The sequence below is a fragment of the Cebus imitator genome, unplaced genomic scaffold (genome assembly GCF_001604975.1).
Source record: "Cebus imitator isolate Cc_AM_T3 unplaced genomic scaffold, Cebus_imitator-1.0 Scaffold150, whole genome shotgun sequence".
NCBI classification, from domain to species: Eukaryota; Metazoa; Chordata; class Mammalia; order Primates; family Cebidae; genus Cebus; species Cebus imitator.
This window is the reverse complement of record NW_016107465.1, coordinates 5,456,738-5,482,188: the sequence shown is the minus strand read 5'-3', so window position 1 is coordinate 5,482,188 and position 25,451 is coordinate 5,456,738. Positions and strand designations below refer to the sequence as shown.

Here is a 25,451-nt window from a genome sequence, read left to right as displayed (position 1 = left end):
ATGTCAATCTGATACAGTTTGCATATTTGTCCCAGCTCAAATCTCACACGGAATTGTAATTCTCAATGCTGCAGGTGGGTTCTGGTGGGAGGTGTTTGGGTCATGGAGATGGATCTCTCATAGCCTGGTGTTGTCTTCGCAATAGACAGTGAGTTCTCAAAAGATCTGGTCCTTAAAAAATGTATGACACCTCCCCGGGGCTCAATCTCTCCTCTCTCTCTCCTGCTTTCACCATGTGATATGCCTGCTCCCACTTTGCCTTCCACCATGAGTACAAAAAGCTCCCCGAGTCCTCCCCAGAAGCCAAGCAATGCTGGTGCCATGCTTGTGCAGACTACAGACCCATGAGCCACAATAAACCCTTTTCTTTATAAAGTACCCACTCTCAGGTTATTTCTTTATAGCAATGCAAGAACAGCCTAACACAGTCACACAAGAAATATACACACATACACAAACACGAATTTAATTTGGCAAATACCTGGTAAACTACAGGTTGTCTCAGCACCAAAGCTTATAGAGGGTAAATATGTAAACCTGACTTCTCAAACAATTTTTGCTGTGGAACGTGGGATTAAAGTTCTTAGGTGTACACTACTGACTATCTGGCCTTGTCTTCTCCACTCTCACTCACATGGAGACAGGGCATTCTTCATGGATAGGTAAGCTCCACAAATTCAGTGCTGTCCAACAAACTTTGAGCAATGCTGGAAATGTTCTGTATCTGTGCTAATAATATGACAGCCACTAGCCACATATGGGTGGATACCGAGCACTTGAAATGTTGCTAGAGTAACTAAGAAACTGAACTGTTAATTTGATTTAACTTTGCACAGCCACTACTGTATTGGACAATGCAATTCTACTCAAAGTGCCTTCAAACTTAGCTCCAGTAATAATAATCTAATCACTACCTAACTAAAAGTCAAAGAAATCAGTCAGTTCTCAAACACTCATTAATTTTTAAGACGTACAGATAAAGGTTGGCATTGCTGCCTTTGGATGAAGGCCCACATTTAAATCACAGGAAAAAAAGTTCTACCTCCTGAGAATCATCTTTCACTTCCAGAAGTCAAACAGGACATGATGCCACCAGATGAATCTTACCAAACATCCAATTGTCACCAAAATACATGGTCATATATAGTAAGCCAATCAGTCAACCATGAAAGATGGGACAGAATTATGCTGATGGTTCATTATTATGAAAAACTATATATATATAATTTTTTTTAATGAAAAGTTACCAATGCCCACAACCTAATATAAAAATCAGAAAACTGGACCAAATACCCGGAAGCCCCAATCCACATCAAGAGAAGAATATTCTATTGACATGGATTCCTTCTATTGACATGGATTGGGGCTTCCAGCTATTTGGTCCATAAAATAAAACACATATTTTAGAACATTCTGATATATGGCACTGTCATAGCATATTACCAAGACCAACAAAATGGCCCCGACTAGGAAGCAAACATGACCTGTGCAGGCTGCTGGCACTTACATGAGTACTCTGTGAAGATGGTCTTAGGGGTGTCGCTGCATGCTTACCAGGGGATTTCTGTGATTTTAACCATGCTCTCCTATATCAAACCTGTTATCACAAGCCATTGATTCCTTACAAAGTTAACAAGCAATAAGACGAGTTAATCTGGTATGGCTGTAAGGCGATAACACTGCCACCAGTGCATATAACCACTGTATTTTCTTCATTTCCTCCCTAAGGCACAATATGAAAGTGACTGATCACATTTTTCAACTTCCATTTCACAATTATTCTATACATGGGAAATCTGGTTCCAAGTAATTCAGTACCATATTAACCCAGGTGCCCAAGTAAACAGCATCTGAGATATACCCATATATCATAACGTATTGGAAGGGGTTTGTTTTCCATCAAATTACATTGACCAAATTTATGGCATGTCCAAAAGAGGAGTTTATGTCTTGTTTGATATGACTAGCTTTTCTAGCTACTGGAACTGTAATTCAAATAAACTCATATTATCACTATTATGTAACTGAATATTATTTTCTACCATTTAAATGCAATGGAGAGTGTCCAACTACTACTTGGTACTACGTGTTAGAAAAGCTAACAGAGCAATACAAACCAAGTTTTAAGTTAAAATTAAATTTGTACCAGAAAGCATTCAGGCTAGTATGTTCCCTTTTCCCTAGGTAAACATAAGAATAAAAACAGAAGGTTTCCATTTTTCACTCTTAATTTCCCTTTTATATTCTAATGATCAGAGAAATATTGTTAAATAATATAAAAAGAAGAATTTGTCTTATTTCATTTGTTAAACCAGTATTTTCTTAAAATAACTGATGCAAGGGAAAATCGGCTCCATGCACAGGTAAGCCCTGACCCCCAGGTGTGCTTCTCATCATCACCGTGAGGACTAGCCTACAAGGCCCCTCCATCAGCCTCTCAGCAGCTTGGCTTCTGTTTTAACTCAAAGAACAACAACAACAAACAGTCATGGAATTACAGGAGTGGAGAAGGGTGGAAATATCCATCCTCCTTTGCACCCAATGACTAGAAACTAGTCTGCTAACAACAAGGTTAAAAATGAATACCATTTATCTAAAGGTAACAATGACCATGAGTTTAAATAAATGAAAATTGGGAAGCCACTGGTCATAAGAAACACAAATATAGATGGCCCACAGAGGCCATATTGTTCATATAGGTTCTTTTCCATCCCCTGTGAATGTATAAATGATAAATATCTGATGAGTGATTCTTCTCAAACGTTTGAATGGTAAGGAAGAGACTACTATTAACAAGAACTATGCATTATTTTATACCTTATATAACTGAAAACATGAGATATGCTAATTACATAGAGCTAGAGTTTGTTATGTAAAGATAAACCATTAGCAGTAACAATAATAATACCCATAATTTTTATTTTGTGCATAGTATTGTCTGGAAGCAAGTGACAGTTGTCCCCCAGTATTCCTTCTCTAACATGGCTCTTCCAATGAATGTGCTCCTTGTTACTGAAGCCACTCACTTAAGGCTACATTTCTTTATCTCCCTTACACTATCCGCCGGCAGGTTAACTAAGTGCTAGCCATTGCAAAGACACAAATATGTGAGCATTTTCCCCATCATGCCCTTAAAAGGAAATAATTTGCCCATTCCTTTCTCTTTCCTGCCGGCTGCCACTGGGGCAAGACACGACAGTGTTAGGATGATGAACATCAATATAAAAGGAACCCAAATTCACAATATCGTGGAATCACCAAATGAGCTACAAATGGCTTCACTGCCAACTATTCCTAGTACGTGAGAAACAAGCTTTTTTTCTTGAACAAACCACTGTTTCTTTGATCTTTGTTAAAGCAGCCAAACATTCAGCGAGGTCCTTTTACACTATCACAAATGCTCATATAACAATCCTACAGTACAGGTATCCCATTATACTGATAAGCAAACCGCAGCCCAGAAAAGCTAAGTACTTTGCTCAACACTAAAGAAAGCAAGTGGCTGAGCCAAAATTTGGTCCTGGGTCTGGCTGATCTCTCGCTTTTATCACACTGCCTCTTGCCTAACATGGCTCTTCCAATGAATGTGCTCCTTGTTACTAAAGCAACAATTCTGAAAAAAACAACTATACCCTGGGGGAATGATTTTCAACTATAATGTAATAAACTTTTCACCTACTGACCTACTGCCTTTCACAAGTTTGAGGTTCTCAAAGAGCTTAAGAACACCTTGTAGATTTACTGTGAAACATACCCTGTCTATCTTAAAAGTGATCCTTACAGGGAAACAAGAGTACAAAAAACACAACTGTCCTCCAACAGGTCCTCAACTAAGTGCACAGTATTTCCTGCTTAATCTAATAGGTTAAGAAAAACAACTACTGGTTTACTAAAAAAAAATAAAAATATTCCCTTCCTGACCAACCTGTGTGAAGCTAAATGTCCACTGTTAGAAGCAGCCACTGGAGCTGCAAGGCCTAGCTAACTCCACAGAAAGACTGCCAGCCAGCTCGTTTTGAAATATTACCTTGAACTCTTCCCAGTTTTCACTAAGTCATTCCTTTCCAAATGTCATAGGACCCAAAATAAGCTGAAATAGAATCTATTTCCTGGAAGTAGAACAGGAAAAGAGTGGGTGGGAAATGGCATTCCCTATGCCAAGTCTGTTACATTTCGATCACATAATACACATTTGCAAAGATGAACTTATTCTCCTTATTCTATAGGAATACTAAGACTTAAAGAGATCAGCTTTGCAACACAAAGCGAGTGAGGAGGGAGAGCTAGTCGAATTCTAAATTAACAGAAATGCTGCGCCCCTTACTGCCTGGGTGTAACAGTGATGCATAATTTTCAGTCCACCTTAGACTCTCCTGTACGGAAATGCGTTCCTGGAATTGGGGGGTGGAGGAAGAGCTGTTACTGGGACACTGAAGGCAATACAATATTTATTGGCAATCTTCAGTTTTACTGAGGACCCACTAAAGTCTAAGGGTCTACAAACTATATCCCAAAATTGCCAATGGAAACAAACAAAAACACAGATTTTTAGCTAGCTCAGGGCCCTGGGTTCACTTTTAATTTTTGCTTTTTCTTCTATAAGGAAATTAGAGAGAAAGATAATCAACTCACATGCTTCCCAAATGCAATGATTAGCAAAGGGAGGGAAAGCTGGTTCCAGGTCCTCCCAAGGGTAAACAGAGCTCCACTGCCACTACCGTGGCTAATACTAACGGTTAGTGGCAGTAGGTGCTTACTATGTGCTAAGCTACCCAGATATAATTCCAAGTAATGTTCACAGACATCGGATGTGCTTCATGCTATGATTAACTTCATCATACAGATGAGGAAACTGAGGCTTAGAGAGGCAAATCACTTGCTAAAGGTCACCCAGCTTAGCCCGGTTAGAGTAAACCACACGATTTGTAATAGGGAGGCCAGGACCCAGATCCAACTGGCATCGTCCTGGCATCTCTTGTTTATGGAACTGCCAACTCAGAGTTGATATTTATAGTTCTTCCCCTGCAAATGAGACCCAAATAGGGAAAGAAAAGAGCTTTCCATTTACCACCTTGAGATTGCTTTTTGAAGAAGAAATTTGAGTCTTACTCCTAAAAGCTAAAAAGTGAGAGAAAAGAATAGCTTGGGACAGATGAGAGTTCACAAGGTTTTTCTAAATTCTGATACTGAGAATCCTGTGAAATTCTATTAACTCCAAGTGATGGATACTCACTTTTAATGACAAGAGTTGGCAATATCTTTGTCAAATCCCTGTAACACTGAAAGTAGTTGTACATGAGTGGACCAGCACATCACTAAAGTATATACGGCTATAATATTTTTTAACGTTTTAGTAAACTCTAATAGCAAAATATTTTTCTGTGATTTCTATATACAAACTTCAGGTACTTCTGAACTACAATTATACAACTCATTTCTAAAAAAAAGTCTTGAAGTTAAAACTAAATTTATTTAATAGTTATCATTCAGTATTATATAATTTTTTTAAGTTTAAAAAAATGTGGTAAACTACACGCAAGCAACATTAAGCAGATGCATTAATCAACACATGAGGGCTAAATTAAAGAGAGACTCGTCTAACAGTATGTAAATATACCCCTTGTTCCTGTCAAACTCCAAAAAGCCTGACTTCAGATGCTCACAATCACTCCCAGCCACTGTTCTGTTAGCTTATACACTACTCTTCAGGAATTGTTCTTCTTTTTTCTAAATATGATCATTTAATTTTTAAATAAAAACATTTTAAAATAAATTCTAATGCAGCAGCTGCCGTTTTGGCAGCGAAACTGTCACACAGAGAGCCGGTGTTAAAAGATCAGATTAAGAGCCTTCAGTCCTGGCACAGAGTGACGCTCACAGCCATGCAAGAGTGATTTTCCATGCCTCTGAAGAGACAGGAAATAGAATTCATCTTCCTCTAATAACCTGCTCTTCCCCTCCCTCCAGATTATGGTCCATCTGGCTTCAGGGCAGAAGTAAAGAGTCCGATGCTCACAGAATGCCCAGAAGAGGAAAGAAAGAAGGTGGACAATGCTCAGATAAAAAACATCAGAGATGCCCTGATTTGAAGGAAACAAACATGTTTGTGTCTCACACAGTAAAAGATATACACACACCTTAGGAAACTAGAAAAAGAAGAGCAAATTAAATCTAAAGTAAGCAAAAGAAAATGTATACACAGAATTAACATTTCCATGGCATAGATCAAGGGTGTCCAATCTACTGGCTTCCCTGGGCCACAGTGGAAGAAGAAGAATTGTCTTGGGCTACACATAAAATACATAACTAATGAGCTTAAAAAAAAAAAAAAGCAAAAAAAAAATCTCATTATGTTTTAGCAAAATTTACAAATTTGTGTTGGGCCACATTCAAAGCTGTCCTGGGCCACATGTGGCCTGAGGGTCCTGGGGTTGGACAAGCTTGGCATAAATCATTATACATGAATCAAGGATTTCAACCGAGAAATATTAAAGTATTTGGGAAATAAATAGTTAAGTGGCATGACAACTGTTAAGTATGACAACTGTCCTCCCAGACTAGAGCAAATGAGTTGCCAGTATCTCCCCATGGCTTTCATCTACAGGTACAACTTCCTTAGACAACTAATTTCAGTCTAGTCTTGCTCAGCACCACTACTATTAAACATTCTGTTCCCGCTGGGCCTGCTCACACAAACAACATAATTCATGTGGGAAAACAACTCATTGGCAAATCAGCTTCATTGACATCCCCAAAACAACCTTCGGCTTCTGAACACAATTCACAGAAATGTGATGAGACCAAAGCTTTACCAGTGATCACATACAGGGGTCTGTGCCTACAGAGGCCCAAAGTCTAATACCACCCCAGGAACAATTCAAACTTTTTCCTGTCACCTTAGAATATGACACCCCAGCCTGGTTACAGCTCTGTGGGTCACACATTCTTCCCATTCTCCATCTCCATAAAGCAGAGCTGCTTAAAGTAAAAAGTACACACTAATCTGGATCAGGCAGGGGGCAGTCAGGTTTCCAAAAGAAATGCAAATACACCCCTTGACCCTCATTCACCAAGCCATCTAATCTAGTCATAAGCAAATCCTAAGTAAAAACAGGCAAATGCGGATATGACTAGTGGTAGGTTTTGTACTCACAGCTAAAGGAGGATCAAAGACAACATATCCTTTGTTTATGGAGACCCAGAAAAGCATGTGAATTCAGTTTTAAGATTTGTGACTATGAGTGCCCCCTCCCCAGTATATACTTATGAAGGGTACCCATAGTTACTCAAGTCTAACCCAGTTCAGACCAAAGAAAAAATCATCTATAGCAATCTGCATATCTGTAAAACACATGCATGTTCAAATACTGGCCACATAACATAAGCACATGCCCGCTGGCAGGCAGGCGAATAAACCTCTCTCCTGAAAAGCAGTGACACAACACACTTATAGAGCAACTGGGTAGGAGAAAAGTGCCTCTGTGCCTTCTCAGCCCACAGCACAAAGTATTGCAGCTACAAGACATGCAGATATTTCATTAGCTCCTTCCTTCTTAAACTGGATCTTACCTGAGCAAATGAAGGCATTCGGTAATCCAGAAGCAAAAAGTTATCTTTTTCCAGTATTCTCACTTAAACTTTGTGACTACCAAAAGCAAGCAGGGAGAGAAGAAAAGCCACAAAGGAAGCCAACAAGCACTGGAAATGCAACGCTTTATTCCAACCTGTGCCCATTTGCTGACAGCATGCTCTTCCTCTGGCGGTAAGCAAGAGAACTAGCGAGCCGCATGCCAGACTTTAGCAATGTGCTAAGCCTACCATCACAAAAACCTAATTTTGAGAAAAGTGGCACTTAGAAAAAGGAGTTCATTGAGTTCATCTTGCAGATCTTTTCCCAAATGAATAATAATATAAAGACTTAATCAGGTAACAAGAAGTAAATTTTTAAAAGTAACTAGCCAAAAGCTTCATTAGTTTGTTAATATGTGAAGTCTTTGCATTTGAGATGTCCTCTGCCAATCCTTAACACCCAATCACAACAGTACAGAGTAAGCGCCTGTTTTCCTGGCAGTTTTTCAGTCTACCCTATTAGGTACCATTATGACAAACAAGCATAATTCCGAGCAACACTACAAAGATAGCAAAATATTTTAACGACTGAATTCTGCTTAGCCCAACTAGAAAATATTCCATTACATAAACACATTTAAATTATATTCCACAGAAAGTTATTAAGGTGTAAAAGTTGGAATAAGAACACTGTTTCTTAGAAATGTAAATAAAATACAAACACCAAGAGACTGGCAAGGCCAGAGAGTCAGTTCTACAATCCCTTTTTTGCAAAACCACTAAAATGGCAACTTTTAGCCGAGTGCCTAAAATCAACCATCTTACCTCTTGGGACAGGAAAGGAATGACTTGTGCACAGATAGCATTCAGCCTCTTGACAATCTCTGCCTGCAAAAAAGAAGGGAAAGGAAAGCAATAAAGAAAACAGTCAGCTGGTTATAGAGTCCCGAAATATTAACAGGATGATATTAAAACATACTTTATAATTTAGCTGGCTTATTTCCTAAGGAAGAGGAAAACTATCTCATCAGCAAGCCCATTAAAAAGCAGCAGTGACAACAGTGCCACATTAACAGCACAATTTATTAAATAGCATTCATCTTAAAAAGTTAACCTTCAAGGATCAGGGCAATATAAAATGGAATTTAATTTCTATGACTGGAAATCAGTTTTCAAAAGCCTTCACCAGGAACCTTGCTCATACTAATGTTTTTCATAAAACCTGCAGTCAGTTCTAAGTGTTTAGAATTTAGATAAGTAAAGATACATCCTTTCCTACATCTCAACTCCTTTAGTTAGTAACTCATTGGATTTTTGTATTTGTGGCCTTTGCTTTAAAAACACTGGTGCTGTGATTTTAAACCCAAGACCCTGAACTTCTGAAATGGCAGTACCCAAGGAAGGGTAACAAAAAAGGTCGTTAATTCAGATTCTTATAAATTCTTGGAGAATGGGATGTTTTCTTCAACCACAAAAATTTCCAAATGTGTCCTATCAGAGTTTTTGGTGCATGGAAGTTGAGATATGCTAAAATCTTATTACACTTAGCAGAAAGCAATCTGTATGTATATGGAGACTATCCTTGGGAACATTTTTAATTTTTTTACTGTAGATATGCAAAAGTCCCAACAGTATCAGAGAACAGTCTATTCTCCAATAATATTTGGAAGTACAGACATTTTAAACCAATAAAATGCTACAGAAAGTTAAAAAAATACATCACCACTATATGTTTTGTCTAAAAAGTTACCCACAGATTTACTAGTTTATCTTAATTTGTATTTCAGATGGTGTCCTGTATACTTGTGATATATAAACACACCGTTTTTTAAATACACATACATACAAAATAGTTTATAGTTTAATGATGGAATGAAGGAAAAAGAGCTAAGAAATATTGAAAGGCAGAAAATGTAAAGAAATGACTATACCTAAGACATTCTTTAATTCCATCCAGGGGTCAGTTCCTCATTTTATGAGAGGTCCAAAATGCTTTTTCTTGCCAAGTCATTACCAGAATGACAGTGACACTCTACTTGTGCAATCCAGGCTTCCTTCTTTCATCAGCAACCCTTCTAACTTTGTAGCTATGCAATCTTTTAAATGCCAGCACCTTAAAAACTTTGCCAGCCAAAAGAAAACACAAATTCACCATGAAGTTTCAAACCTAAGCTTTCCATTCCAGCCTGCATTCCTAACAGGATGGACAAAAACCTAGCACCAATAAGCAGCAGTGAATAAGGACCCAACTGTGCTGACCTGATTTAATTTACTGCACTGGCCCCATGGAGCATTTAGCCATCCTTTAAGAATGCTTAAGCCACCATGAAGAGCTGCAATGGGAATCACCAAACCACTCTCCACCTGGACGAACATACCACAGTGGTTATGGGGTGAAATTCCAGGGTGAGCTAAGAAAATAGTGTAGCATTCACCAGACTGAAAGTACTGCGTCTCAAAGGCATTTGGTTGTTAAGCTTTTTGCAGGGAGAGGTGGAGGGGGAGAGAATAAAAGATAATGAGACACTTTGGGGCAGACCAAACTGATGATTCTAATGCTTAGAACCATCTGCCAGGCATATTTTCCTCATTATGTTGTTTACATAAATAAAATAGTCCCTTGCTAGGAGGGCTGAAAAATGTGTGGGCACATAAGAAAACTGAGTTCTTTAGTTTGCCTACATAATCTAGGCAATAAAAACTACTCTGAGGAAACTTATTCATCTGGTGAAAATAACAAAATTTTGGACCTAGGCTGTATTAAGACTGAGCAACTACTTAAAAAAAAATTCTACATATTCTTACAAATAAATGTAAAAAGAAGAGCCTTTTTTACTCAATCATGTATGTTAACAAACACACAACAGAAAACGGAGAGTAGAAACCTCCCAAACTTTCGTTAAGGGTCTCCTTTTGTTTAATAGACTTCTTAATTTCTTTAAGTTGTCATGCCAATGGATTTTCATGGTCAGGCTAATTGGCAGCGGGGGTGGGGGTTGGATGTGTGTGTGATTTCATAAAATTAAGCAGGTCATTCTTCACTTTGAAAGCTAAAGTTGCCTCGGAAACACGGCTGCTTCCATGGTCATCTAATTTTGCCTCTTTTGTCCCATAAGACCCAGCTTTAGGGAGGCATCATTTATTTACAGGCCTTTCCACTGGGCTTCAGCAATCAGCCAATAACACTGTGGACACACACTTCTAATGGCCTATGTTTTGAAACTGAGTCTAATATAATGGCGTGGGGCCCAAACTCCTTTCCAGCACAGCCATTAAAGGATGTAGGTTATTGCTGTTGTCACCATTGATATTTGTCATTGTAATGTAATTAGGGCCCTAAAATGATGCATTACAGCCCTTGGCACAGCTTCTATTAAAATCTTTTCTTCTGCTCACTGAACTGCGACCTGCTTTCTGATGAATAACAGACAGACAGCTTTAGGGTAAGGAGCAGATTCATCAAAGAAGTATTTTTCAGCTTTGGGGAAAGAAGAAAAAAAAGGCAACCTAAGAGGAAAAGCAATAGGGGAGGAAAAGCCACAATACACATTTGAATTTCATCTGACCACTTGAAATTCTGATTGCATCTGATGAATCTTGCTTAGACAATATATTCCCAGTCTTTGAATCACATGGTTAATCAGGGCTCTAATCTGCTATCCATCAGGCTACGCCAGTACTGTAGCTTCCAATCAAATTTATAGGTGATGTGGGTCATGCATCCCTGAGCAAGTACATTCACAGATAGCCCATTTAAACAGGCAGGGATTCTGAAATACTGCTGTTTAGGTTTACTAGATATTATAACGGCATTTGATGCTTTATGGACACTGCTAAACTATTGCCTTTAGATGCCCATGATATTCCAAAATAGCATTAACAGCCCCAATAAAAGGACAATTGTTCATGTCAAAATGTAACAAAAAGGTCATACTGGCAACCACACTTTGTCAAACACATTAACAATTTTTGACAATTCTATTATACTTTCCATTTGAAGATATCCATTTAAAAAATTTCAAAGTTGCACACATATTTTCCTATCTGCAACTCACTACCCATTCTATTTCCTCTCCTTTACACCACACTCCAATAAAAAAATAAATAAAATAAAAATGAACACCATCACTACTAAAGAAAAAAACTTGGTTTGGGTAAAATATCTTAGAAAAATGTAATGACAAAAAAGGCATTCCATGAAAATCCCTTGGCTATGTACGCGACACCTGACATGTCAATGTCAATAGGCTAACTCTACAGTACTGATGGACAGTGGACTAGGAGCATGACCACATAGTAATGAAACAGGGAAATACAGACAAGAATCTTTTATCCTTCATCTGTTCATACTCCAACACTCAAGAATCACTGGAAAATTTATTAACTATATTACATCATGGGAAAGTGATATCATGCATTGAAAAGAAAGCTGTAACTCAATCACTGTGTTACAAAGTAACAAATACTAATGCACACAATACCGAATACGTATTTCCTTTATCACATAACAAATTTTACAAATCATTTAAAAGACAAAAACTTAGTTAACCTTATACAGGAATGTAACTACATTCCCTCAAAGACAATAAAAATCTGATTTTTATTTAGATTATTTCTGCCTATATGATTTTCTTAAAAATTATTTTAAAAATATAACAAACTTGGGTAAAAGTACCAATAGCTGTATTTTAATAATCAAAGGGATATATCAAAAGCAACTGTTGATTTTAAAAACTGTTTCATGGGTTTGTCTCTCATCAAAATAGGAACAATATTACTACATACGTATTGTTGAAATAAAACAGAATAACAAAGCGTTATTAGGAAACCATTTCAGCAGCCAACTTAAAGGAATTAACAGTTTTAGGAAACATTCCTGAAGAATAACTTTTTACCATTAGTTTTCTATATAGTAGTTTCGTGTCAAATATTTTTAAAAGATGAACCTATTTATTCTATTAAATGTTTATCAAGAATATACATTCATCCACTTTTTTTTTTTTTTTTTTTTTTTGAGATGAATGCTCACTCTCTGCCGCCCAGGCTGGAGTGCAGTGGCGCCATCTCGGCTCAGCAACCTCAGCCTCCTGGGTTCAAGCAATTGCCTGCCTAAGCCTAGCCTCTGAGTTGCTGGGATTGATTATAGGCAGCCGTTACGATGTCCAGCTAGTTTTTGTATTTTTACTAGATGGGGGGTTTTGCCATCTTGGCCAGGCTGGTCTGGAACTCCTGACCTCATGATCCACCCGCCGAAGTCTCTCAAAGTGTTGGGATTACAGGCATGAGCCACCGTGCCTGACCTCATTCACTTTTATAGAAATATTTTTAAAAGGTGACAAGTCTTACTTACCCTGCCTGAAATAGTTTTTAGAGTAAACACAAATCTTGCAGCCTTAACACTTTACTTCACCACTTCAGAACAAAGACTGCAATTCTTTAAAATTTCAATCAGAAAATACCTTGATTTGTTCCAAATTTCCTAAAGTAACAGTAAGAGGACTAATGAGAAATTATTTCTGACTTAAAATCCAGACTAAACGTTAAGGGAAAATATTCAAGTGGTACTATTTCTCTAAAATGACAACTCAGTTTTTGCCTTATCAAAAATCAATTTTACGAAAGAGTGAAGAACACATAACACATAAAACTAATCGCATGGTTTTTTTTTAAGCCTGACTGGAATAAAGCTTAAAGACTTAGACCAAAGTACTGTCAGTATTGTTAGCAAGGTAGTAAACCAAATGCCTAATGTTTATTTCAGTTCACATGCTTACTGTGCACAAAAAAAAAAAAAAAAAATTACTACTGCTTAATAAAGCAATAAAACAAAGCGATAACATTGTAAGAGTTGATTTGATATGTCATCTATCAGTTTCCTAAAGGACTGATTAAAGCTAAGACTTGCTATTTTTAAAAGCTCTGCCCATCTCACTTACTCCAATGAGAAAAAGACACTGTCTATAACAGGGTAGTCAATTTGTATTATGTTAAACAATGTGAAAGTGTCAACATTCAACCTTTTTTCACACCCCCCCCCACCTCTCTTCCACTGCTTCACCAGGGAGTTTAACCAAAACAGTGATTCTACTAATGATGATACCACAAGCAATGCCAATTTTGTTTGTGTTTTGAACTCCTATTTACGCTACTTTACTGCATGTTAAGTGTGCTTTAAAGTACTCAATGTGCAGCTCAGTTAACTGCATACTCTCAGGGGTCCGATTTGTTTGTCCTAACAAGATACATGGGGCTACTGTTTGTGGTGCTCATGTGGGAAAATGCAGAATGGGAAAATGCAGAACAACGTCCTTCTTGAAGAGAGAGGGTCACGGTATACCTAAATTTCATGGAACTATTCCAATCTAACCCCAGAGGTAAAGCTGTATTTTACTGAAGCATTTTTACAATGGTTTAAAAAAAAAAAAAAAAAAAGAGCACCCTCTATTTTCTCCTACCATATAAGCTTTCTAGAGGTATATCTTTAAGAGAAATCCTAGATTGGTGCCTATTTACCTACATGCAGCTTCTGTGCTCTAGTTATCGTGTTTAAATACTGCTACAATGTTAAGAGTGATAGAGATATATTATCAAGGTTGAGAATGACGATCATTGTGCCAGACTTCCAATTGCTTGTACAAGGTCAAATCATTTCAGTTCTCAAGTCTGGAAACACTGTAACCAATGTTATCATGGTTCTACTCAGCTCCACCAGAGGGGAGAGGCAGGAAAAATGGGGGGAAAAAAAAACACAAAAGGATGGGAGGGAAAAGTGGGGTGTCAGTTGGAGTAGAGCAAGAAAATTACTTTCTCTAGAGGCCTTAACTTCAGCCTGCACAGAACAAGGTAGAGCCAGTCAGAGAACCCTGATTATTCTGATTACTAAGATATCTAAGTTCTACAACTGCCTGCTTTACATTTTATTTCTCTTCTCTTCTCTCTCCTTCCCCTCCTCCTCCTCCTCCTCCTCTCATACACCTTTCTCTTTCCTACTAACGTAAATAAATGTACAGTTCTCTTTGAATGCTGATTTACAATTAAGCATTTTCATATTTAGCCACAGAAGAGGGAAGAAAATATTCCTTGTGCCCATAGTAAATGGAGATGATTCATCTTGATTTTTCCCAATATGATCTGTATGATCAAAATGATGTAAGAAATACCTAAAGACAAAGGAATTTTGGATATAGGAATAAAACAAAACAAAATAGACTAGTGGTCCTTACTCCGTTCTCATCAAGGATGCCTATCTCCAGGGAAACAAGCCACCTTTTAAACCGAGAGCCATGCTCTATTTTTCAGTCTTTCCTCTCAGGTGAGGCTAAAGCTTCCTTGTCTGTTTACTTCTTATTTTTCTCTGTTTTTCAAGAAATCTCCATCTATCTTGCATTTCTCAGTATTTCCTTTCCTCTTCTTCCAATTCTAGCACGGCCTCTAGTGATTCTTTTCCCACCTCCCAATTATATAAAATTCCAATTCTTTGAAGCTGTCACCGCCAAAACATCCTTACATTACATTTGATTATTTTCTCACTATAAATGGCTGCTTATAGTGAGAAAAATAAGTTTTGGCCTTTTCCCGTTTACTGAGATACCGCTCTGCCATTATACTTCTACCACTTCCAGGTGCAGGCACAGTCAGCAAGTGAATTCATGGGTCCAGCCCGGCTAGACAGAGGGCACAGCAGGAGATGGAGGAGACAGTCCCTCTTCCTAGTATTTGCACTTGCTGTTCCCTCTATCTGGAACCACCTTCCCCGGATCTTCCCATGGCGCATCCCCACCCATCATTTAAGTCTCAGCCCACAGGAAACTCCCTCAGGTGCCTTCACTTACCATCCTCAATTACTCCTCCTCCTCCCACTCTCTGGCCCATTACAGTTTTATCTTTTCTTGACAGCGTTTGTAATCATCTGAAATTATCTCATATATATTTTTGTTTACATGGACTAGACTAGTGCTTCTCAAACTGTAATGTGCATACTAATCACCTGGAAATATTAAAATTCAGATTGGAAAAGGACTTCAGAGTCTACACTTCTAACAAACTTTAAGCTGTTGCTGAAAATGCTGGTGCAGAGACCAGATCCCTAGTGGTAAGGTTCTAGAGAATGTAGGCTCCATTGCAGACACCTTTAGCCCCAGTGGCTGGTATGTCAAAGACACTCAATATGCTCTTGTTGAAAAAACAGAAGAAACTACAGTTTAGGTGGTTGGAATCTCATTAATTCTTTTGCAGGTATGCTAAAATTGCTTAGAAATACAAGCATACATCAGAGATATTGTAGTTTCAGTTCCAGACCACGACAATGAAATGAATGTTACAATAGAGAGAATCACACAATTTTTTTCGGTTTCCCAGTACATGTGTGTACTACAGTATAGAACAAACATAAAAGTTATCTTTGTACTACAGTCTAAGTATACAGTAGCATTACATCTAAAAAAAAATCAGCACATATAATACACCTTAATTTAAAAACATTTTATTGCTAGAAAATGCTAACCATCATCTGAGCCTTCAGTGAGCCATGATCTTTTTGCTGACAGAGGGTTTCAGCTCAATATTGATGGCTAATCAGGGCTGTAGTTGCAGAGAGTTGGAGCGCTATGGCATTTTCTCGAAAACAGACAAGAATTAAGCTTATTAGCACTGACTGTCTCTTCCTTTCCAAAGAACTTCTCTGTAGCATGTGATGCTGTTCGATAGTATTTCACTCACAGAATTTCTTTGAAATTTCCTAAGAGTCAATCCTCTCAAACTCTGCCCCTGCTTTATCAACTAAGCTGATGTAATACTCAAATTATGTGATCATTTCAACAATGTTCACAGTATCTTCACCAGAAGTATATTCCATCTCAAGAAACTACTTTCTTTGCTCATCCATAAGAAGTAACTCCTCATTCACTGAAGTTTTATCATGAAATTGCAGCAATTCAGTCACATCTTCAAGGTCCACCCCCCAAAGACCATTCTCAGGGCCTTGAGCCCCTCAAAGTCATCCATGAGGGTTGGAGTCAACTTCTTCCAAATTCGTATTAATGTTGATATTTTGACCTCCTCCCATGAATCACAAATGTTCTTAACGGCATCTAGAATAGCTAATCCTTTCTAGAAGGTTTTCAATTTACCTTGCTCAGATTCACCAGAGGAATCACTATCTATGGCAGCTAGAGCCTTACAAAATGTATTTCTCTAAGTCTTAAAAGTTGAAATTACTCCTTGATCATGGGCTACAGAACAGATGCTGTGTGTGTTCTGACTGCTTCATGCTAGTTCCCTTTCTTTTCCTCTCCTCAGGCTTCCCCATTCTCTGAGACAACGGTATTGAAATTAGGCCAATTAATAACCCTACAGGGGAGGGCCACTAAGTGTTCAAGGGAGAGGAAGAGTCTCACATCTCTCATTTTAAATCAAAATCTGGAAATGATTAACCTTAAGAGTGGAAGGCACGTCGAAAGCCGATGAGCCAAAAGCTAGGTGTGTTGGGACAAACGGCCAAGTTATAAACGCAAATGAAAAGGAGTTGAAGGAAATGAAAAGTGCTACTCCAGAGGTAAGAAAATGAAACAGCCTTATTGCTGACACAAGGATGGATAATTTAAGGACACAGGCTGTTGCTACAGCCTTCATTTTGTGAAAAACAAAGTCTCTGTGAAGCACAATAAAGCGAGGCCCAGTAAAACAAGGTATGCCTGTAGCTAAAGCACATTAATGTATCAACCATAAAGGAATACCCATCCGGAAAACCTGCTTCAATTCTGATTTGGTTTATTTAGCTTCCCATCACACATCTTTTCTGGCATTTAGGATACCATGCTATTCAAAAGAATAATAAATTATCACAGTGTTCAACAAAAGGAAATGCAAATTCATTCCGGACAATTCCTGACAATAAATGATTAAAGCTTCCATTCTGAAACCTTGGCAAAACGTGTGTTTTAAAGGTTATTTTAAAATGTAATAAAGGAAATGCAGCTCAACCTCCTTCTTGAGATTATTTATTCCAGATTGCTGATCATCTGACCCACTGGACTGAGGGATTTGTTAGACAGCATATTGGGAGAGTACCTTGTATACAGCGTTCATGGTAAATCTCTACAATCTTATCTCCAGAGAACCAACCTGATGATTTTAAAAGCTCAAGGAAAGGGTTTAGTCATGCAATGGCATCACTAGGTTCACAGGAAGTAAAAGGACAGTTCCTAATAATTCAAGGTGTGGTGGAGGAGCTCAGGAATTGTACATACCACAATATGTAGACCAGTTCATACTTATTAACCCCACTCAAAACAAGACAGAGTCAGGCTTGGGGAGGCACGGGTACAGCTGCAGCAGGAGGACCCCCTAGAAAACAGGCTACTCAAATCCCTTCAGAACAAGGTCCAAGAGTTGCTGCAATATCACTTGCTGAGCAGCAGGCAACCAAACTTGGGATTCCACATATGGATTCTGATACACAAACTGCCTCCCCACTATCCCTGATAAACCTGTTTGAACACTCTTACTGTAAGAGGGTTTTATTAGGAAGTTTTTACTTAAACTAATTCCTTGCCTGTTTATGTGTGTTTTGTTGTTGCGGACTGGTATACTGCACACAAAGTCCACTATTATTCACCGATTCCTCACTCAGGCTCCTTCACTGGCTCACACAAATGGAATCTCCAAATGCTGGGGGAAGCTACCTGGGACAGGCTAAGAAATTAGAAAAAAGAAATCCCCTACCACAGACTGAAAACCCTCTATAATCAGAAAATTATTAGCATTTTCCCTGTAATCAGGCTCACATCTACTTTTGTTTATTTTCTTCTTGTTTAATACTTGACTAGGCAGGTTGAGAAAATTAAAGGTAAAGTTAGCTAATATGTTCCTATATTCCTAGTCACTTTTAAAATGTACTTCAGGTTGCTTTTAAATTAAATTCTGTAGGCAGTTTAAAATATTTAAATAAAGGTACCTTAGAAAAAGTCTAAACCACGAGTGTATTACTGCCTTTTTGTCCATTCAACAAATACTTCTTAAATACCTACTCAGTACTTGTCAGGACTTTGTAGATGCTGAATGGAGACAGACGGGTGAAGAAGACAAGTAGGTTCCTGCTGTCATGGAGCTAGCATCATAGGGAGAGGAAGACAGAAGCAAACATACAAGTATATGAAGAAGAATTTTAGATACTGAGAAGTGCTATGAAGACAAAATAGGGGGTCTAAGCGAGAGCCCTGGGGCAGGAGGTGGGTCTGGTTTGAATGACATGATCAGAGAAGGACAAATAAATAAGTGACTTGAAAGCTGAGATGTAGCTAAAAACAAAATTTTCTATACCACATGTTGCAGATGTTATTAACAAGTATTATATACATAAAGCAGTCCCTGATCAGGTGACCTCACACACAATGAAGAAAGTTAAACACTTTTCTTTACTGTTGGGTATTTCAGAGCCTTTCATTCGACAGTGTTCGTTCTGTATCTTTGGAAAGGAGCACATTAAAAGCAATTACTACTCAAACTTCTTTGACTTTGGGCCCCTTTCACCTCAAAATTCTGAGAGGAAATGATATTCTGTGGGAAACACTGGGTTCGTCAGTAGTTTCCAGTCTGGGCCTTACATCAGCATCACTAGTGGACCTTTCTCAACCAACCACACCCAGGCCTCACTCCAGAACAATTAACTCACAATCTCCAAAGGCAGGACCCTGGCGTCAGTATTTTATTTTAAAGCTCCCCAGGTGATTCTAATGTGCAGGCAGGATTGAAAACCATTAAGTTAAAGCACAGGATGCATGTAATAAAAAATAGAGTGGAAAATAAGGACAGAAGGGGTTGTTCACTGGGGTCAGACTACAGAAGGTCTTGAATTCTTGAATGCCACACTAAGGAGTTTGAACTTTATTTAGAAGGCAGTAAGGGCCCATCAAGGTCAATTTCTAGGAAAGCTATGATAAGTCCCAGATAGGTCAAGACACCACAGTGCATTTCTGTCCTTCACCCACTTCTTGCCACTGATTATATTTAAATGGTTGTGGACGGAAAGAAGAGATTTATAACCACAAAACACACCACAAGAGGAAAGATGGAGGATGAAAGATAATTTCAGAATAGGAACAAAATGAATTTCCAATGCACCTCAGACTTAGGAAATTTAAAAAGATGTTTTCAGTTACTGGCTCCTACTCTAAGCTAGAAGCTGTGGTAGAAACAGCAGTTCTGAATGCAGAACTGATCTGAACTCTTGAGGTGTTTATAATCTAGCAGGAGAGAAGATCAAATATAAATAAACAACAATACGAATGCCATGTGTTAAGGGCCCTAGGTAGTACACAGAGGAGCCCTGGAAATCTAAGAATGAGGAGGGGAAAAAAACCCTTCTGGCTTTGGGGAGAGAGTAAAATGTGAGCCATATTAATTTCATAACTTTTGATTATTCTCTGCTACTCTGCCATATACTGTGTTATAGTCTGAAAAAACTGTAGAGGAACAAGACAGGACTTGCAGAGCCCAAAATCTAGCAAACGAGACAGACACTGAAACAAATACAGAATGCAAGGTATTTTAAAATGCTTAATAGAGGACTATTTCCCTGAGTAACTGAGGGTGAACTGAGTCTCACACACAAAGGCGAAGGGGGCAGAGAAAAAGGCAAGGCCATTCCCTAAAAAGCCTGCCATACCAGCAAGGGACACTGATATCAAAGGCAAAAGTGAAAGGGGTAGTATCAGCACAAGGAGAAGCTGGAGAAGTAGATCCAAAAGAGACTAGTGGACTAGGCTTATCTCTATCCAGGCAGACCAGTTAGGAGGCTATTGCATTACTCATAATGAGTCCTTTTAAATATGGTGGCCAAGGGTGTTCCCCAACCTAACATTCATGGGAAGCTTACTCTGTGCCAGATATTTCACTTAATGCTCAGAACAATTTTGAGAGGATTATTCTCGTCCCCATTTTACAAATAATGCCAAAGAGGAGTAAAGTTATTAATTTGCCGTGATCATATAGCTGGAGAAAAGTAAACAAATGCAGGAGTAACTGGGAGTCGATACCAAAAGACCTCATGTTTGACTGAGTATGGCTAATGAATAAGAAGGAAGGACAATAATCAGCTCCCTGTCTGGGTTTCTGGCTTGAGAAATTGGGTGGATGGTGCTGGCATTTCCTCAGATGACAATCACGAAGCAGGCTTGTGGGGGACTATGCCATTTTGGGATCTGCTGAATTTAAGTATCAGGGAAATGTGGACATACAATGGTCTCAGAGGAAAGGTCTGGGATAGTAGGAAAAAAAAAACCCTGAGATTCATCTACTCAGAGTGAATAAAATTACCTAAATAAAAGGGCAAAGTGAGCAGAGAAGAGGACTGGGCCATAATGGGAATACTGGTAGGATTTTCCAGGGGCAGAGAAGGGCCCCTAAAAAATGACCCAACACCAAAAGATAGATACAGAAGTAGACCAGGAGCTCCAGCAAGCCCAGGTAGGGAAATAGAGAAGGCAAAGGCTGTAGGCAAAAAGTCTGGAGGCCACCACAGACTCTAGTATGACAACAGGTCTGATGGTCAGTGACAGTGACCGTGGTGATAACAAGGAATGGAGGCAGGCTGCACATGGAGAACTAGCAGACTATGTGCCTTCACTAGATTAGACAACCAGAGGAGTATACGGAGCCCATGATTCCAGTGCGTAAAACCTGGATGTTATGGTGCTACCTACCGTTCATTAAAATAGGAAAATCACAGGCTTGTGTTAAGGTTTGTTTAGGGGATAGTTATGGTGAGGCATGGGAAGAATTCAGAACCAAGTGACAAAACATCCTGAAAAGAACACCAAATATTATGAATGATACAGCTGTGCAGTCCCAAATCCTAGTGTGACTCTAATTTCTAGTCTAGCTAAACCATGACTTTAAACAAACGCCAAAATGACTGGGGACTCCATTTCTATAATCGTGAAATGGGAAGAGTAGCTGCCCCATATCTGGTTGGCAGAAATATTTATGAGGGTAGGCTTACAAATAAAATCCCTTAAGGTAAATAGTTCTGTTTTAGACAGAATTGAGATTAGATAGTGCTACAAATTGAGTGGCTGTATTGTTAGGTATCGATTCAAGCTTTGGGCTCTTTACTGTCTCTGAATTAAGAATGCATCCCTCACTAATTTATACTACACAGGGGAAGGGCTGCAAAGACCATGAGGCGGCTACAGAACAAATCTAAAGTGGGACGGGGATGCCAGGCTCACTGGCACAGTAGCAGAAGACAAGTGCCTCCTTATTGATTGGAAGGAGTAAGCTCACAGACCTAGCCCCAGAAAATTTGCTGTTTTTCTACTTTTCTTGCACTTTGACCCAAAAAAGACATTCTCAGTATTTACGTTTTGCTCCTGGTGAAGGATCTCTCTTCCTCTTTTCTTGGTGAACAGAGAGGATGCAGTGAATTTTATATATAGTACTAAAAAATAAAGATCATCAGGCAGAGGGAGGGGAGGTAAGCTTAATTTTAAAGCTTCTCAGACAATAACATGGTTCTGAAATTTAAGGGTACAAAATAAAAATTCTTTGTGACTAACAGAAATAAGCTCTCTTAGATTAAGTGGATGGTAAAAAACGAAAAACAAAAATTATCTCAGAGAATTTAGAAACACTAAGAAGAATCTAAACAAGTTTTGCACTAACCAAGCACAAACTGCAGTGCTTCTTGGAGCCTCTGTAAGAAGCTACTATTTGTGAACCTGTGTTAACTGCCTTGGACTTAACTATGTTACACATATCCATACCACCTTGAATTTGATTCTTACCTTTAACCTAACTTGCCTTTAAATTTACTTTTTTATTTTTTAGGTTATACTTTATTTTATGAGCTTCCACTTCAGTCTATTCTTAAATTATAAAACAATCTGATAAAACTTTTGACTGATTAAGTATTCTAAAGCAGCAAGTAGCCAGTTCCCAGATTGTTACCAATTAGCAAAAAGATAACGGTTAACTACCGTTTAGTGCCATGGAGTTTTCTGTTTTGTTTTCTAAAGATAAAGACATTCTCAATGAAGAAAACACTGAGTCGATTTTTGTATAAGTAACAAGTTACCTTATCTCATTCACCCATCTTTAAGAAATAGTTCACAGACCTGAACCAGTCCAGGGACCACACTCTGAGTGTCACTGCTCCGAAAGAACATTCTTTAATCGCAAACTATAATTTCTTACTGTCTTAGACTTTAGGTGACAGGTATGTTCCTCTAAGGCAACCAACACAGCCCTAAGAAATGGAGCATTCCTTAATCTCCTCTCTGGTTTAGTTACAGAACCTAAGGGCCTACAGTGGCAAAAACTACTTAAGGGTGGGTGAAGGCTTAGAATATCAGTTCTTCAGACACTACCATTCAGGGGTCTTCCCACTAGGTCATGATGCCTGATAATGTGAGGCTGAGCTGCCGCAAACAAAAATAAAGAACCACAAACTATAAACAGCATTTTCTTATTTCTGAAAACAATTGCCAAGTGTAGGGTTAAAGTATAGGATTAAACAAATGTTACAGCTTAAGTATTTCTGAGCTTTTTCTGCAAAATTTATTAAATGTGTGTACAGAGAATGTACATGCATGAGAAAAAAATTAAAATGATTATTTTTGCCCATTTACCCCAAAATATTAGAGGGCAATATGGGTAGGGTACCTGTTGAAGAGATGAAAGGAGACAATATAAAAGTGTAAGTATGTGTTGGAGTGGAGTGAACAAAGAAGGGAGAAATGAAAACCCTCTTCTCTACAGCAAATGTAACAACCCACCAGCCACCAGCTACCAGCTAGAGGTGTCAGGCTGTCTAAAGCAAGGTACTATTAAAATGACTTTAACATGAGGAATTGTTTCAAAGATGCATGAATCTTTCAAAAAAAATTAAAAAAAAAAAAGATGCATGAGTCTGGATGGAGCTTAAGGAATAAGAGGTTATGCTGATAATACACTATCAATCTTAACATTGTAAATCTGGGATCTCACTCAAGCAGCAAGCATATGGGCTCCCATGGACTACATAAACTATACCATGGAGTTATCATGTAGAAGTGGAAGACATTTTGGAGATGTTTTGGCTCCTTGCTACTCAAAATGTGGTCAGTGGACAAGCAGTATCAGTATCGCCAGATCTTTTCATTAGAAAGAGAGAGTATCATGCACCAAACTCAGACCTACAGAAACAAACTGATTTCAACATGATCCCCAGTGATTTGTATGCACACTGAAGTTTGAGCAGCACTGCTCTAGTTCACTGGTCCTCAACCTTGCTGTACATCAAAATCACCTCTGTAGCTTTTAGAAAAATGCTGATGCCTAAAACCCAGATATAGGGGCCTGGGAACAAACATACTATAGAAAGTACAAATCCAGTCCTAGACCTTTGTTTTATGGATGAGGAAGTGAGGCTCAGAAAAGTTAAATAATTTACCAATATCACAGAAAGTTACTGGCTGAATTAGGACTCGATTTTTCAAAATATTTAGGATCATGTCTCCTATAAGGAGTTGAAGAAACTATAAAGTTATCAATAAGTCAAAACTAATCTTAAAGATCTAAGGTTTCATTTTAGCATTAATTTTTTTTGTGCTATGTATTTTATGTATATCACCCTTTGAACCCTGACTAGTATCTTTTCATGAGGGGGACATGAACTCCATCAGACACAGCATATATGATGGAGACACAGGGATGCCTCTGCCTGGTTAGCAGTTAAGGCACAGCTGTAGGAAGGAACATGAGAGTTTCTTTCTTTTGCTTTCTAAAATTCACTGAATATTGTTCAATTTTCTTCAATACTATGTTTTCGGCAAAAATACAAAGCACTTCAAAACCACCTTTTAAAGGCCTCGATCTAACTTAGACTGAAAAGTCCAAGAACAAAGACAATCACTGTGTTCTGACTGTTAAGAGTTTCCAAGAGTGCACAACTGATAATCAGCACACCAAGAAAGACACTTTTGCCACAAGTGCTGACCCTTTTGCTTGCTGATGATTATGTCATTACATTCAAATTGCCTATAAATTAGTACTAGATACATGGGTGTGTGGTAGGAGGTGTGGGTGGAATGAAGGAAATTAAAAGCTGTGGTCAGACTTGAAAAAACATCCCATAAAGCAACGTATGTTTCTGACAGTTGAAACAGACTGCATGACAGACAGCAAAACCACATTTCGGTTTTTGTTTCTTTTTTTTGAAATGGATCTGTGGCTTTATGCCACCAAGCAATATTTTGGTTTACCAAAAATGTACTCTACGGCCTTTTTAATTTCATCTCCACTTAACTTTCCTTAGTACCACTGCTGTTCTCATTCAACCAAGGCAGCTTAAGACAAGTGTCTAAAAGGGGTAACGGTTTAAAATACAGAATATGCCTCACATTAGCGAGAAAAAAGAAGAAAATTAACCACATGCAAATAATTCACATTGACTAAAGCATCTATTGTAATTTCAGTGTTTAGCTCACCAGGAACATAATGAACAATGGGAATAATTATTTCTTTTGAAACACAGTAGTTGCCCAAGACAATTATTGACTCAGCCTTATGTCTACATGATATTTCTCAACTTAAAAAGAATATAGGATCACTGATATCCAGAGTTGTTGGCCAAGACACAAGAGAAATAAAAATCAGAAGGAAGAAAAGAATGACTGCAGCAAGGACTTTTAATGATAGATGAATAATTTAGAGGATGCTGGACCTGCTTCTGTTAAAAATGCTTTATAGAGGAAAAAGTTAAAAATCAATTTAATTTACAAGTTCCATTATGTCTACAAAAACGTAATGACAGTAACCGAGCAAAATGACAGACACTCTCTACCTTTGGCTGGACATAGTGGCTTACCCCTGTAAATCCCAACACTTTGGGAGGCTGAGGTGGG

The 25,451-nt window shown here is 38.3% G+C and overlaps 1 protein-coding gene across 1 annotated transcript in view; it reads right to left on the bottom strand.

The window, feature by feature from the left end:
* The window catches only part of TLE4 (TLE family member 4, transcriptional corepressor), a 146,672-nt gene that overhangs the window by 102,576 nt on the left and 18,645 nt on the right, over window positions 1–25,451 (bottom strand). Inside the window, 1 exon segment of the mRNA XM_037743746.1 lies at window positions 8,395–8,457. Within this exon segment, the coding sequence (XP_037599674.1) occupies window positions 8,395–8,457 (63 nt within the window).